This window comes from Onychostoma macrolepis, chromosome 07, assembly GCF_012432095.1.
Source record: "Onychostoma macrolepis isolate SWU-2019 chromosome 07, ASM1243209v1, whole genome shotgun sequence".
In the NCBI taxonomy this organism is placed as follows: domain Eukaryota; kingdom Metazoa; phylum Chordata; class Actinopteri; order Cypriniformes; family Cyprinidae; genus Onychostoma; species Onychostoma macrolepis.
In genome coordinates, this window is record NC_081161.1 from 14,942,167 (window position 1) to 14,955,885 (window position 13,719).

General features: G+C 36.9%; 1 protein-coding gene and 1 non-coding gene across 12 annotated transcripts in view; one reads left to right on the plus strand and one right to left on the minus strand.

Moving 5' to 3' along the window:
• The window catches only part of LOC131543557 (nuclear factor 1 B-type-like), a 96,078-nt gene extending 83,197 nt beyond the window's left edge, over positions 1-12,881 (minus strand). For 3 of the 11 annotated variants that reach the window (XM_058781010.1, XM_058781004.1, XM_058781003.1), the window contains exon 1: positions 790-1,233. In XM_058781010.1, the coding sequence (XP_058636993.1) occupies positions 790-807 (18 nt within the window). In that variant the 5' untranslated portion in view covers positions 808-1,233. Of the gene's footprint in view, positions 1-789; positions 1,234-12,630 lie in introns of those variants that run through there. The other 8 variants (XR_009271932.1, XM_058780996.1, XM_058780998.1 and 5 more) reach the window with 8 other exon arrangements.
• Positions 5,795-5,866, plus strand: trnah-gug (transfer RNA histidin (anticodon GUG)). Its single transcript has one exon. It is a non-coding gene; the product is annotated as a tRNA-His (tRNA).
• Positions 12,882-13,719: the final 838 nt, after the last annotated feature.

Consider the following 13,719-nt stretch of genomic DNA (forward strand, 5'->3'; position numbering starts at 1 on the left):
AGTCTGCGGTGGTGCACGGTTCTATTATGCATACCAGTGAGGGCCAGTTTGTTTGCTGGACAGATAATGATTCCTTTCGCTTTACATCGGCATCTTGTGTCAAAGTCAAAGCCAAAGCCCACCCCCTCCGTCCAACTCATAAGTCCAAAACGTTCAACAATGATTTTATGAAGAAGACTGAATCAATTACTAAAATGTAACACAATGGACCGCAACAAAAGCGCAACGCAACAAACTCCAAACGTGTTAATGGTAAAACAATTGATCGGTTTGTGGACGTAAACTATTCTGCAGACAAACATCGACGTATTCATAACGCAACGTTTCTTAGATATAAAGTATCATTTGTCGAAAGAAAACAGTTGATACAATGTAAAAATAGACACAGCAAATGCCGTTACGTAAAACAGTGCGAGACGAGGGTTTAAATAACAGGAGAACTGTGCGAGTAAATATCAACAAGACTTGTCCAGGTATTCGCGCTGCTGCTCCGTGCCAGAAGTGCACTGCTATTCAATAGGGGGAGAGTTTTAGCGAACATAGGATGCATGCCAAGAGGCACAAACTCGACTTCTCACACAATGATATGACCCGTATGGGACGTTTGCCAGGGCATGACATAAACAAGCCAACATTACTATCATTCTGTCTGCAGTTTTAAAGTGTCTTGTTCTTTTCAACTGTGAAACGTAATGCTATTGCCCTTTTGAGGTTACATACGTACAACACAGCAACTCGAGAAAAATATTCACAAATGTTAGTAAGACAGTGTTTTCCATCGTAACGTACCATTGCACTGTATTGCATGGAATTGACGGGGGTTCCTGGAGGCCGGATGAAACTGAAGCCGGTACGCTCACATGTCTCAAGTTCAAAAAATTGTGCTTTTTATTTTTTTTCCTCTCTCTCTCTCTCTCTCTCTCTCTCTCTTACTCTCTCTCTCTCTTCGTTTCACGTTGTAGTGCTTACAAAAATGAACACCGGAAGAGAATTCTTGGCAGACTGGCGGCAAAATCAACTCAGCGAGCACCTCTGATATTTTTTATCTTCCTTCCTCTGCAAGTCAGTCTTTTTGGATAGCTTTTGGTGGTTAAGTTGAACGCGGTCCAGAATAGGCTGAGTTTTTGGAAGTGGGTAGGTCTGCGCCTTCACTTTCTCTGTCTGTCGTCGCTGTTGCTCGCAGGCAGCAGCCAAACGTAGCTGCGCATTTGGAATTACATCCTCGTTTTTGATTGGCTGGCGCACCGGCGGAGCTCCGCTCTGCTTTCCATGCCCTAGGCCCCTCACTTCCGCTCGGCAGGCAGTGTCACTATTTGCATATTAACATTGACCATGTCCCATCAAACCGAGACCGAGAGAAATTTAGACTAGTGGCTGAAGATAGGTCAAATTCCTGTGTGCATTTTGGCTTTGGGGATTAAGAATTCCTTGTGGACCGGCATGAAAGCAAATAAATTACTACTAAATCAATTCGTATTATTAAAAGAAAAGAAAAGAAAAGAAAAGAAAAGAAAAGAAAAGAAAAATTTAATTTGAATTAAATTGATAATAACGGTTCTCTCATTCACACTGTTGTTTGTTGGTGTATGTCCTATTTTGATACATAATCTTAACATTGTAATATTGGACACCCCAGTTCTAATAATACAGACCGTATATATATATATATATTACTAAAACATTAAGATTTTCTATGATATAGCAAATAAAGACACCACTGTTCGGGAGCACAATGATGGCACTGATCCAGCCCAGAACACCAGAGCGCAGCACACCACACACACACACACACACACACACACGAGTCCAACAGCATAAGAATGAAACGCGCATTTGAGCGTGTTTATCGATGTCATCAAAGCATGCGATAGAAGTATTAAAACGGAGTATAGATTATACGTTATACGTCACTTATTTATAGATAAGAACTGCAATAATGGCATATAACAGATAACACAAACAACACGTATGAATTAGCTATTAGTTATTCTGACGAATTGTATTTTTATATATATGCCGCAATTTATGTGTTGATCTTAAACAAAACAATTGTCTGATCCTTGAGTCTTTAATTTAGGTCAGTTGTTACAAATTCAATCGAGAAATGTCACTTATATTAAACACTATGTAGTGTGACAAATTGTTTAATCCTTCGGTAGGCTAGGACTTTTTTATTTATTATTATTATTATTTCAACAGAAGAAATTGCATCAAGTTATGGTTATGTAGCTATATAATGCATTTTTTTTTTTTTTTTTTTTTTTATCTGTCAGACATACGAACTTTTAAAACTCTTTCACCTACAATGAAGCGTGCCGACCCGAACACCCACATAACACTGTCATTTGGGGACATCCTTGCTCTCCACGATATAAATCGTCACCTCGGAAAGTTCGTTTTGGTTGTGACTGTACTCGTGCTTCACCAAATGAACCTGCCAAGATAAACAACTTTTACAGAATGACTCGTTTATTCAGGTTTACATCGCACACTTGTAGTTAAAACACACGGCTTGTTGGAGCATTATCGAGTAGGTGGAGTGTGATACGAAATGAAGGGAAAGGGCTCTAAATTCTTAGACGTAAACTTTGGCAAGCTCAGTTGTGAGTGGGGGACAGGAAACCATTATTAACGTATAGAAACAACGATGTCCAGCTGAAGAGTTTAGTTAATTCTGCTCCCTTGTACCTGCCTAGTTTCACATGAGTTTGGATGTGTCGCGTGCGCACAGCGAGCCTCGGTACTGCCTCCGTAAGTTCACTTCATTTCATGTACAGAGGTATTCTATTCTCTCGCATCGAGACATTCAACGCCAAACCTTTCTATTCATAAATTCTCGTTTTACTTGTGCAGTACGTAGGCTATATACACGGATCAGTGGGTCGCTGTATTAAGATGATATTTCGTTTCAAATGCCTCTAGAAATTATAAAGATTCTAATTCTTTTCAGACCATGGTGTAAAGAAGAGCAGGGAATGTGTTTTCATGTTTTCATAGGTTAGGAAACCTATTTCGCTGTTCAGTAAGCATTCGTCAAGTCCTACGAGTGAATATCAATATGCTACATAAGTGTATTTATTGTTTCAAAAAACATCTAAAATTGATTTCTAAAGCTGGCAAACAGTTGAGTGGCGAAATGTTTTCATTAAATGGAAACCAATGACCTGGGGCTTTTGAATGAATAGCCTTTTCCACTTCTTTTTATGTCTATACCATAATCAGTTAAGCGGACAGCAAAGGGACATACGACCGTCTAGAAAGTGCTTGAAGACTATCCATAGCTCATTACCGTCTGATCTATTCTACATGTCTCCCATATACGTTATAGTTTTTCTGCAAACGATGTTAAAAAGTTATTATTGTTATTATTATTATTATTGTTATAAGCAACTGATAGTCTACCAGCCCATCATTTCCATTTAAACCTTTCACTCTGAGACCTAGAAGCGCTTCTCTACCATGTTTTAGTGGCATTTCTATTTATTATATCATTAATTAATTTAACATTTATTCTAGTGCTTTAAATCGTTTGAGCCAGAATTGACAATCAATAATTAATCAATTGTAGTTAGGCTATTATTTTTATATATAAATTACATATTTATATATAGGCCTATATATGAATTAGTCTAGATTACACAAGTCAAGTCATATATGGCAGGATATTTCTCTTTTTATGTCGATAAAAAGAGAATGCACATTTATTGTTTTTAATAACACTACCTCTCTAACCAAGCAACCTTTTAAATGCCGCGTTGGATTTGGATGTCTGTTTTGTGTTAAAAAATAACACGTGTTTCTTGGCGGCCACTTTGACCAATTTAAAAACTGCAGCTAGAATATTTGTAGCTATTAATAAAACTATGTATTATATTTTCCATTTATTTTTATCAGCTTATCAATTTTATCATCATGCTCAAGTTAGATGAACATTAATATAGGTCTACATATGAATATGAAATTGATCAATAATTTATTTATTTTAATTTCTCAGTCTGCTTTTCAGGTGATTAACGTAGGCTAACTTTTCCTTTTTTTAAAACAATAATTATTGTGTGGTCATGTTTTGTCTATTCAGTTTTCAATAAATTCATACTATAATTTCATATTACATTTTACACATGAAGGCCATCCTGTCAGGGTGTCCCCCGTCTGTGGCCCGAGACTCTGGGCTTCAGCCCCCGCGACCCTAAAGAGGATAAAGCATTTTGGGGAAATGGATGGATGGATTTACATATTTCGTGTAATTCCGCTTCATAATTGGAATCTTTGTGAAGTGCTAAATTCTAAAACAATTGTGCTAAAACACAAATGTTTAACAATTAGACGTAGTCAGTTTTTGTTCAGCGCACAAGCCGCACGCTGGTCGAGTATTATACTATTATTATAATATGTAGGCTAGTTTTGCAGTGTAAGTTGTCTTTGCTCTTAAGTGGCCTGAATACATCCAATGCATTTTCATATCGCGCCACAAGGCCATATTTGTATCAGTGGGCCTAGACTGCAAGCAGGTGATGTTAAATAAACTAATATAGGAGAGGCTCAGATGAATAACACATTCTCAAGATGCATTTTGGTCATTTACAAAAGAACGTGTGTAGACTGCATCAAAGAATGCCAGCCCTTATGAAAATTAATCACGGTTTTATTTTAGTAAAAGTGTAGTAACCATGTTTTTTTTGGTGTATTGATTACCATTTGTATAACCAGTTTTACTACACATACCATGGTTAAACTATGGTTAGTGTAGCAAAACCATTGCTAATTTGTGGATACCATGGTTTAACTATAACCACAAATAAAAACAAAAAAACTATGGTAACTAATAATAACCATAGTTATTTGGTTTTATCTGTGGTAAAACCAATGGTTAATTTTTAAAGGGAGTGACCACGCTCTGCTGTCTTTGAGTCCCATACATTTAGGCCTACTACCAAAAAAGCACATCGTTTAAGAATGGCTTAGAAACCTGCAACCTACCTTGGACATCAAATAACAGTTTTGACTATTAACCAATGCACAAATGTCCTTTAATCAATTTAATTTTGCGGTTTTATAGCTACTTAACAGGACCACAGAGTGCCCACAGGTTAGCCACTTAAAGCCATCTGTGAATCATATATAGGTCTATATGATTATATATATACACACTTAGAGCCATGACGTGTCATTTCTAAGTATTTTTTCGGAGATCGTTGTTGCGGTGCCACAGTAATGGTAAAACATTAGATATGTGTGAATGAACCTTGGGTGTTAATCAGCTCTCATAGCTCGCTGTGATTGTATAGTGGTCAGCCTACACTGCGTTCTGGCCACAGCAACCTCAGCTCGAATCCGGATCACGGCAGTGAAAATATAAAAGCAACTTTTGCATTGTTACTTGATTTGACTTGATAGAAATAAAGAATCGGCAGCATGTTAGCTGATTAGTTAATAATATGCTGTTCGAAAACGGTCAGCTACGGAGTGTCGGTATAAATAAGCTGACAATAATCTAACCTTCACAGAAAAAAAAAAAAAAAAATCTAACTTTTAATAATTGTGGTTATTTCTTTTAATTAGGCCTACATAAAAAAAAAAAAAAAAAAAAAATATTTGGTTAGAATAAAATATTTGCTCTTTGTTGATCAGTTTAATATGTAAATAAATTCAAAATACCATTTTCTAAGGCAGAATGTGCGGCACCTCTTGGATATTTTACTCTTCCAGAAGTTTGAGGCGGAGTGTACGTACAGCGCAGTTTCCATTCAGCCCACAAGGATGCGGTAGGGAACTGAATGTTGGCGAGCCGCGCGCTGTGATCGTATAGTGGTTAGTACTCTGCGTTGTGGCCGCAGCAACCCCGGTTCGAATCCGGGTCACGGCAAACGTTCCTATGCAAGGCTGCTATTTTGAGTGACAAAATTATATGTTCATATTTTGAAAATGTTAAAGAAAAAATCTAAATGCCTAAAAGTCTGCAAGTGTCCTAAGCTTATTGGTGATTGTAGTCTACCATATAGCCTAGTGTCTTTTTACACTTTTAAACCTCCCTTTAATTGAAATATTTACTTTCAATTAATACTCTTGTAACTCAGAAATAGGCTATATATATATATATATATATGTGTGTGTGTATATGTGTATGTATATATATGTATGTGTGTGTGTGTGTGTGTGTGTGTGTGTGTGTGTGTGTGTGTGTTCCCTTTACAGTGACGACAGAAAGGAGGCCAACATCTGACTGAACTGTATGTTTTTTTGGATATTTTAAGACACCCTCGGTTTTTAATATGTACGCACCAGACGAGATAGGCACCAGAGGGCAGCAAACGACCATGTATATGAAACCACTGCTACAAATGGATCATTAGAAAAACTTGGCAGAGATAAAGACTGATTAATTACCTTACTGTGTCCAGTTGAGATTACCGCACCTGTAGTAATTCTAGACACGGATATTTCTAACTGTTGGATGGTAGAGACTACTAAAAGTGTAGCTAATGTTATTAATGAAAACGCATCAACAATGGCCCAAACCAGTGTTGTCTTTACCATCAAAGGTGTGTCAAATAATTTATTTATTTTAAACATTCACTTAGTGAAATGTAGCAAAATGCAATTAAAGTTAGAAACATACGTGTAAGTGTTGTTTTTGTTACAATGTCATTTTATTTTTAATGTTAGTTTTCTTATTTCCTGTCTCTTTGCCCAATGATTCATCTTTAAAAGCAAAACAAAACAAAAACTCTCACACACTTACACATCAAAAACCACAAAGACACACTCAAAGACACGCAGAAGGAGCTCTTTTGCACCTGTTGACAACCATGAAAGACTGTCCTTGTTCCTCGCTACTACGAACCAGCCACCAAGAACAAGAGCAACAACGAGATGCACGCTCAAATAAACAAGGAGAAAGCTTATAGTAAACATGGAATCCTGCCAAAACCACTGCGTCCCATTCACACTCACACACACACACCCGTGCATGCATCGCAAATCCTTCAGCTACGAGAAAAAAGCAGCAGGCCTCCACAGAAGAGCCAGGCAAAACTGCTGTGTGCTTGCTTTCTCTCTCTATGTGCGTCTGTCTCCCTCCTCACTTCAATAGGTCTTGATTGACAGGACAAGCATGCACCTATGTCGCATGAAATGTGCATCCCTGCAGGCCTTTGTCTTGTCTCAGAACACATGTTCCTGTAACAATGTGCATCTTCATTAGCCACAACTACAGAAGCATGATATTTTATCTTTCATCTTCGCTTAAGAGGGGGTTTTCTTGTGATCACATCACATTAAAAGTTTGTGTGTGAAGGGTATGTTGAAGGATATCAAGAATATTAGCATGTGCAATGTTGAGTCCTATTAATACTCCAAGAAATTAGGGTCTGCAGGTCTCACATTACTTCTGCTGGGGTGTAAGCAAGTCTGCATTGAGTGAATTAAGGTTTAAACAAAAGCAAGTTTTTCTCTTTTTTTTTTTTCATGAGGTTTTAAAAAGATAAAAAACAAAGAGAAACATGACAACGAGCAGTAAACAAGAATAAACAAGAATATTGTTATAGCATTAAACTCAGCCTTACTGCACAATTATTATTGATGACCTTAATTCATAATCTCAATTTATACTTAATTATCCTTTATTTAATGAGAACAGTTAAGATAAGTGGCCCGGTTACATTGATACACACCATTCCTCCATGCAGCAGTTCTGGTCCATACCTTGATGATTCCCTTTTTCCTCTCTCAAGGCTCCTTTCTTTCTTAACGTCCCCTCATCGACCCCCCCAACCCTGTTTAGAACAAAGAGGCCTTTTGTTTCCTAATTGCCCTAAGCAGATCTTCGTCAGGCATGGCTACACATTGCTGTAACAGTTAAAGAACCCCTGGTCAATCATTCTCTTCAAAATGCTCTCCATCTGATCTCTCAAAGATAAGTCAACAGATAGTTAAGCATACTAATATACGCCTTTTCACAGCTTTTTGAAAAAAAGTCTCACGTGTATACATATTATAAGTGCCAAATTCCAAAAGGATTCAATAAGTACTCAGGCTGCATCCGAATATGCATACTTACCTACCATATAGTAGGCAAGAAAAAGTATGTAAAAAGAGTAGGGTGTCCAAATTCACAGTTGATGAATTCAGAACCACATACTTAGCATAATACTCTTACTACGTTTACCATATACTATAGTAAGTGACAAGTAAAACATTTTTTAATGAAGTTTGCTATGTATCACATGATTGTATGGGATTTCTTTTCCTCATTAAAGATGCTAAGTACAGTCTTGTGTCTTTTTGTCTGTTTATATATATATTATACTTTTTAGGCATCAGATCAACGCTAGTAATGTTTTGATTTCTACATAATGTTTAACCTTGTTGCCGATTGGTTTGGTTCTTGACATATGTTTAACGAAAACTTTGCAAAGTCCCTATGGGAAAAATACTTCTGGAACCAAGGCACCTGAAAAAGTGTGCAGGCACTGTTGCTCTCTGACAATGATAGGTCACATGACAACATGGTAAATGTAGTACATCTGGATTACATTCATACTATAGAGCATAAGTCCTGTTCGGACAGGACTAGTTTTCTTTGTGATTTGTACAACTCAGTGGTCCTCTGAGAAATCTAATCCTGAATATGAATGTCTGCCATGTGTGTTTTTGACTAACCTGACCTACTATGTGTGCACTAATCTTCGGTACATATGAACAGCATCTTAGGAAACAAAAATAGATCATATAAATATAAAATACAATAAAAAATAACATTATGAAGAGTCGAATCGCTTAAATTTCTAAGACTAAACATTTTAATATCAGCATCAGGCAAGCTATATGTATAGATTTATCTGCTTAGTTACTTGGATTAATTATAAGCAGCCATTTCTATAAACACATGTTAAGTTCATTTAAATAATGTCTCAAACGTCATTCAGAAAACTCAGCAAAGGTTGTTCAATCCCATCCGAATATAGGGCTATGCTTTTTAAATGGCCACAAAGTAATTAATTGTTCAACAGAAATACCTACGATTAATAGTATTGTGCTAACTGATATGACAGTTGTCTCAGACTTGTACTGACACCTATGGGTGCAATATCATGCAAAATAAATACTTCGTAGTACCACTGGCTCTACTCACAGTCAGCTAAAAGTGTCCAATAAAAGCAAAGATAAAGCGAGTAGTGTTTAGGTGGTCATGTGATCTTAAAATGGCGGTCCACATGGGGTGACCTGCTTCATGTAAAGTAAAACAACTAGGTATTTTACATTTTCTAAATTCTCTGTATTAATCTGATTGCAGCTTGTCCTTCAGTTTTGGAAAGACTCTAAACAAATAACAACAACAGCAACGACGACAACAACAATAATGTAAAATGTATTGCCATTGAATATGTTTCATCCATAATGACACAAACTGTACTATTAGAAGAATTATTAAAAATAATATTAATAATTATTATGGCAGTAGTGGTGGTAGAGTAATAGTGGTACTACAGTTTGATGGTGAGATGAAGGTGGCAGAAGCTTCAAACATGCTGCTGTGATACACACTGCTGGCAGAGAGCAAGTCAGAGGAAGTTGAGCTTGATCCCTACGATAATGATCAAACTAACCTGAGGTGTGCCCAACAGCCGGAATAATTAACACTGTGATTACGAAGAGAGTTTAGCTTCCAGACAAACAAAACATTTAGCTGTTAGATCAGTTTGAGGATTTGAGTCTAAATCAAAAGCACCAAGGTGACCTATCTAAAAAAGTACAACGTCACTACTGTCATAATGTCAGCTGACACTAATCCCATGTTGTGATCAAGTTTCACGCTGGTTACTGAAGGGTTAAACCCTAAGCTCCTCATGACTCTTCTCTTTTTAGGAATGTCCTTTACCAAAAACCTATATTTGTTCTTACATATTCCATTAATACATATTTAGACCGACCTTATCGAGTGTTCACTATTGTCCTCTTGCATTATCGACACACTGTTTTCCTGTTTAATACTGTAAAGCTGCTTTGACACAATCTGTATTGTAAAAAGCGCTATATAAATAAAGGTGACTTGGCTTGACATTTACAGAATAATTAATACAGTCGCCACACCTGGCGTAAAAACAGACAAGTCCTAACATAAACTGGTCACCATGTTGGTCATCATCTGACCAACAGCCCTGAGCATCTGAGCCCAGTGGTCATCCAATCAATATCATAAACATAGTTGTCACAGAATTTCCTCATTTATTTCTTCCCCTACTGCTAATCCTTTTAATTACTGCCTTACTCAATGCTAATGTTATTCACGATTAGTTGGTATTATGCTAATCTTCGACCCACATTCGGCAGGAGAGCAGGAGCATCGTCTGAAGGCCAGATTGCTGGGAGGCTGGCATGCAGACTGACATCAGTCTCCCAGCTGCACAAAGCAAGCCAGACAGAGGGACTCTTGCAAAAAAAAAAAAAAGAGACCCTTAATAAACAAAAAAAATGGGGGACCGTAGTGTGTACCTTAATGAACGACTGTTGGCCACAGGGATTAGCGATAAATGCTGCTTTCCTCTCTTTCCTAGCCCACCCCAGCATCTGCTGACAGTTCTGACATTTTGAGCCAGTTTCTTAGTCTTGAGTGTCTGAGTGGTTTGTGTTTCAAATTAAACCATGTCTTTTTTTTTTTTTTTCTGTATGTGAAACACATGTTCCAAATTCTTGATTGAACTCAGATATTCCATTGGACATTGCATCTGTCAATATTCAGTAGTAAACACATGGCATATTTTAAGTTTTTATTAATGTATACATATCTACAGTATAATATTCATGTATACTAACATTTGTGACCCTGTCTCTGAAATCCAGGCTAAAGTCTCAAAATCTAATTATGAGATAACAAGCATCAAAGTTTGATTTCAACCATTAATTTCATTATGATTTCAATCTTTGACACAGCCTTACTCAGTCAATATTAAAGATATCAAGGTTACATTTTCACAGAATGTTCTTTACCTTATAAAGGATGATTTTATGTAGAAAACAGTAAATCACAAAATAACAAAAACTGAAAATGATTAACTATAAAGGCTGTGTCAGTGTTCACGATTCAACTACTGCATTTTTATTTACTAATTTTCAGTAAGAAAATACACAATATGCATAATATTTTAGAAATCACTATTTTAATAGTGCACAATAAAACACTACACTAATGAGTGTGTAACCCCTAACCCTAACCCTGTCTACAACCAGAAAAGACAAATGTTAACATTCCTTATAAGCAAAGAACGATTGTCATTGCAATCGTCCTCAAATAAACACATAAAAATAATGTAACTTTAAATGATGTATAATCCTTACAATTTAATTTTTGTTTGCTATTTAATTTGTAGATGAGTCCCACAGATGCATAGACAAATGGCTCAGACAGAAGCCACAGTTTTACACAAAATGAATGACTAATTACTTAATGACTATAACTGAAAACACAAAAGTGTTATATTGTATCCAAATAAGCAAAGCAAGTTATTGTGTAAATTTTGGACTTCGTCTTGTGCAACAAAAAGGTGATTCCTTTCTAAACAATGTTTTAGCTATAAAGTGTTAATAATGCTAAATCATGCTAATAATGTTTCTAATGCTAATAATAATAATACAATTAAAATGAAAACACTGATTTTGAAGCACCCCATAACACCCTAATTGTTGTAACTGCCCTATTAAAACACATCGATAAACTGTTAACTCACAAGATGGCTGGCAAAAGGAAAAAGTATTTAACTTAAAAAAATAAATAAATACAATTACATTCATTGTGGAATGAGAACCAGCAGTAGCTTCATTGAAAGCGACACTCAAACAAGAGGCTTTTGTCTGCCAAGAGGGAAAATAGATAAACACAGAGAAAAATGTCAACAAGTGCCGGGCAAGACCACATCTTGTGCGACAGTGTCTAGTGAAGTAAGTCACGAAATCAACCAAGCAACATCCAAAATATCATCAGAAATCAATCAAGCAACGGCTGCAAGAAACATCATCTGGAATAACACTTTATCTCTTATATTTCTTCTTTTAATTTTCATCTAAAGTGGCCATGGATCGTCGCCGATATACTCTCAAAATCCCCATAACAACAAGAATTGTGATTGACCTCTTAAACATGATTAAAGGCGAGTTAAAACCTAAAATTAGTATAGATCGTAGTATGCAAACAGAAGCGGGACTCTGCAAAAAAAAAAAAAAACTTGACCTCCTGACACAGAGTTTAACGCAGGGTCCTGACCTCACCTGACACCAGTGACATCCGTATCCAACACACATTTTGCTAAATAACACATTAGAAGACCGGGTATAAAGCAGGATTACAAACAGCAATATGCTAAAATAAATATAAAAGAAATAAAAGTACAGCAGCAGCAAAAAAAATAAATAAAGCAAATATATACATACATGACAAAAAGATTCTGTAAATAATTATGTAAATATTGCTAAATAACTTTCTCAAATGATAAAACAAAGAATTCAAATTCAAAGAACTACTCTGCAAAACCTTTTCTCTAAGACATGCTATGAATGAAGGAGGAGTTACGTCACTCAAAAAAATTGGTGGGAAAAGGCGAAGAAAAAAAAAACTCCAAAAAGCACCAAACTTACCATCCACCAGGTCCTGGCTGTCATGTCATAACATAGCTGCCATTTGATGGAGCTGTCTGCCGTTTTCCCAGCCATTCTCCCGTCAGTAGCTTTCATCAGGAGCAGCTCAGGAGTAGATAACACACTAATCAAGCCTTCATCAGACGCCACTCTCTCAGCCCCATGTAGGCCAATCCTTATCACACTGCATTATGGGAGAAAAAAGTGCACGCACACGCACACACACACACACACACACGCACGTAAGCAGCCCTGTGCTGCAGCGATGACTCCAGCCTCCAGTGCTGCCTATAATGACAGGATCAGGATCTGAATCCCTCACACACACACACACAGAGAAAGCCCCCCCACCTCGGCCAGGACTTTAATTTTTTAAGCTGCACAGAACAGGAGCATGGAATTTTTTTTTTTTTTGTTTTTGTTTTTGGCATCTTGAACAGTACAACAAGTGGGTAACCAATGAGGTGTCTCTGTGCAAGGACGGTTTACAAAGTTGTTTTTTGCATTTTCATTGGTTCTATATTGTTGATTATGGTTTTGGACACCCCCCCCCCACCCATAAATACACACACACACATTTTGGCCTCCCTCCCCCATACGCTCCTCATGTTGATGAAGGGAGGCCCAAATGGGAATTATATTCCCCAAACAAAGACTGGGGAGTTTCATAGACATGAGAGCCGGGCACGGTTCAGATATCACAGACTTACAGCAAATGAGGGAGGGAGGGAGAGAGAGAGGGAGCAGGAAAGAGAGAAAGAAAGAGAGGCGCAAACACAGACAGGTATTCCAAGTCCATTCACTAACAAACCTGGCGTACTTCACCAAGCTTTGACCATCACTTTCTAAACATTAAAGGGCAAACTCTACTGATTCAGAAAAAGCAAGAGGATTTAAACATCTTCATTCACAGACAGATGAAAGAACTAAAATTCTCAATTGTTGATCCTTTTAAAAATTATATAATTGTTTCTACAGTGTAGTTAATCAAATTAAGGCGTGCTGCTATGCCAATGAATTTAAGAAAAATTTAGAAAAATTGTCGTATTCTGAACTGAAACATGAGGTTGGTGTTGATAAAACATTTTC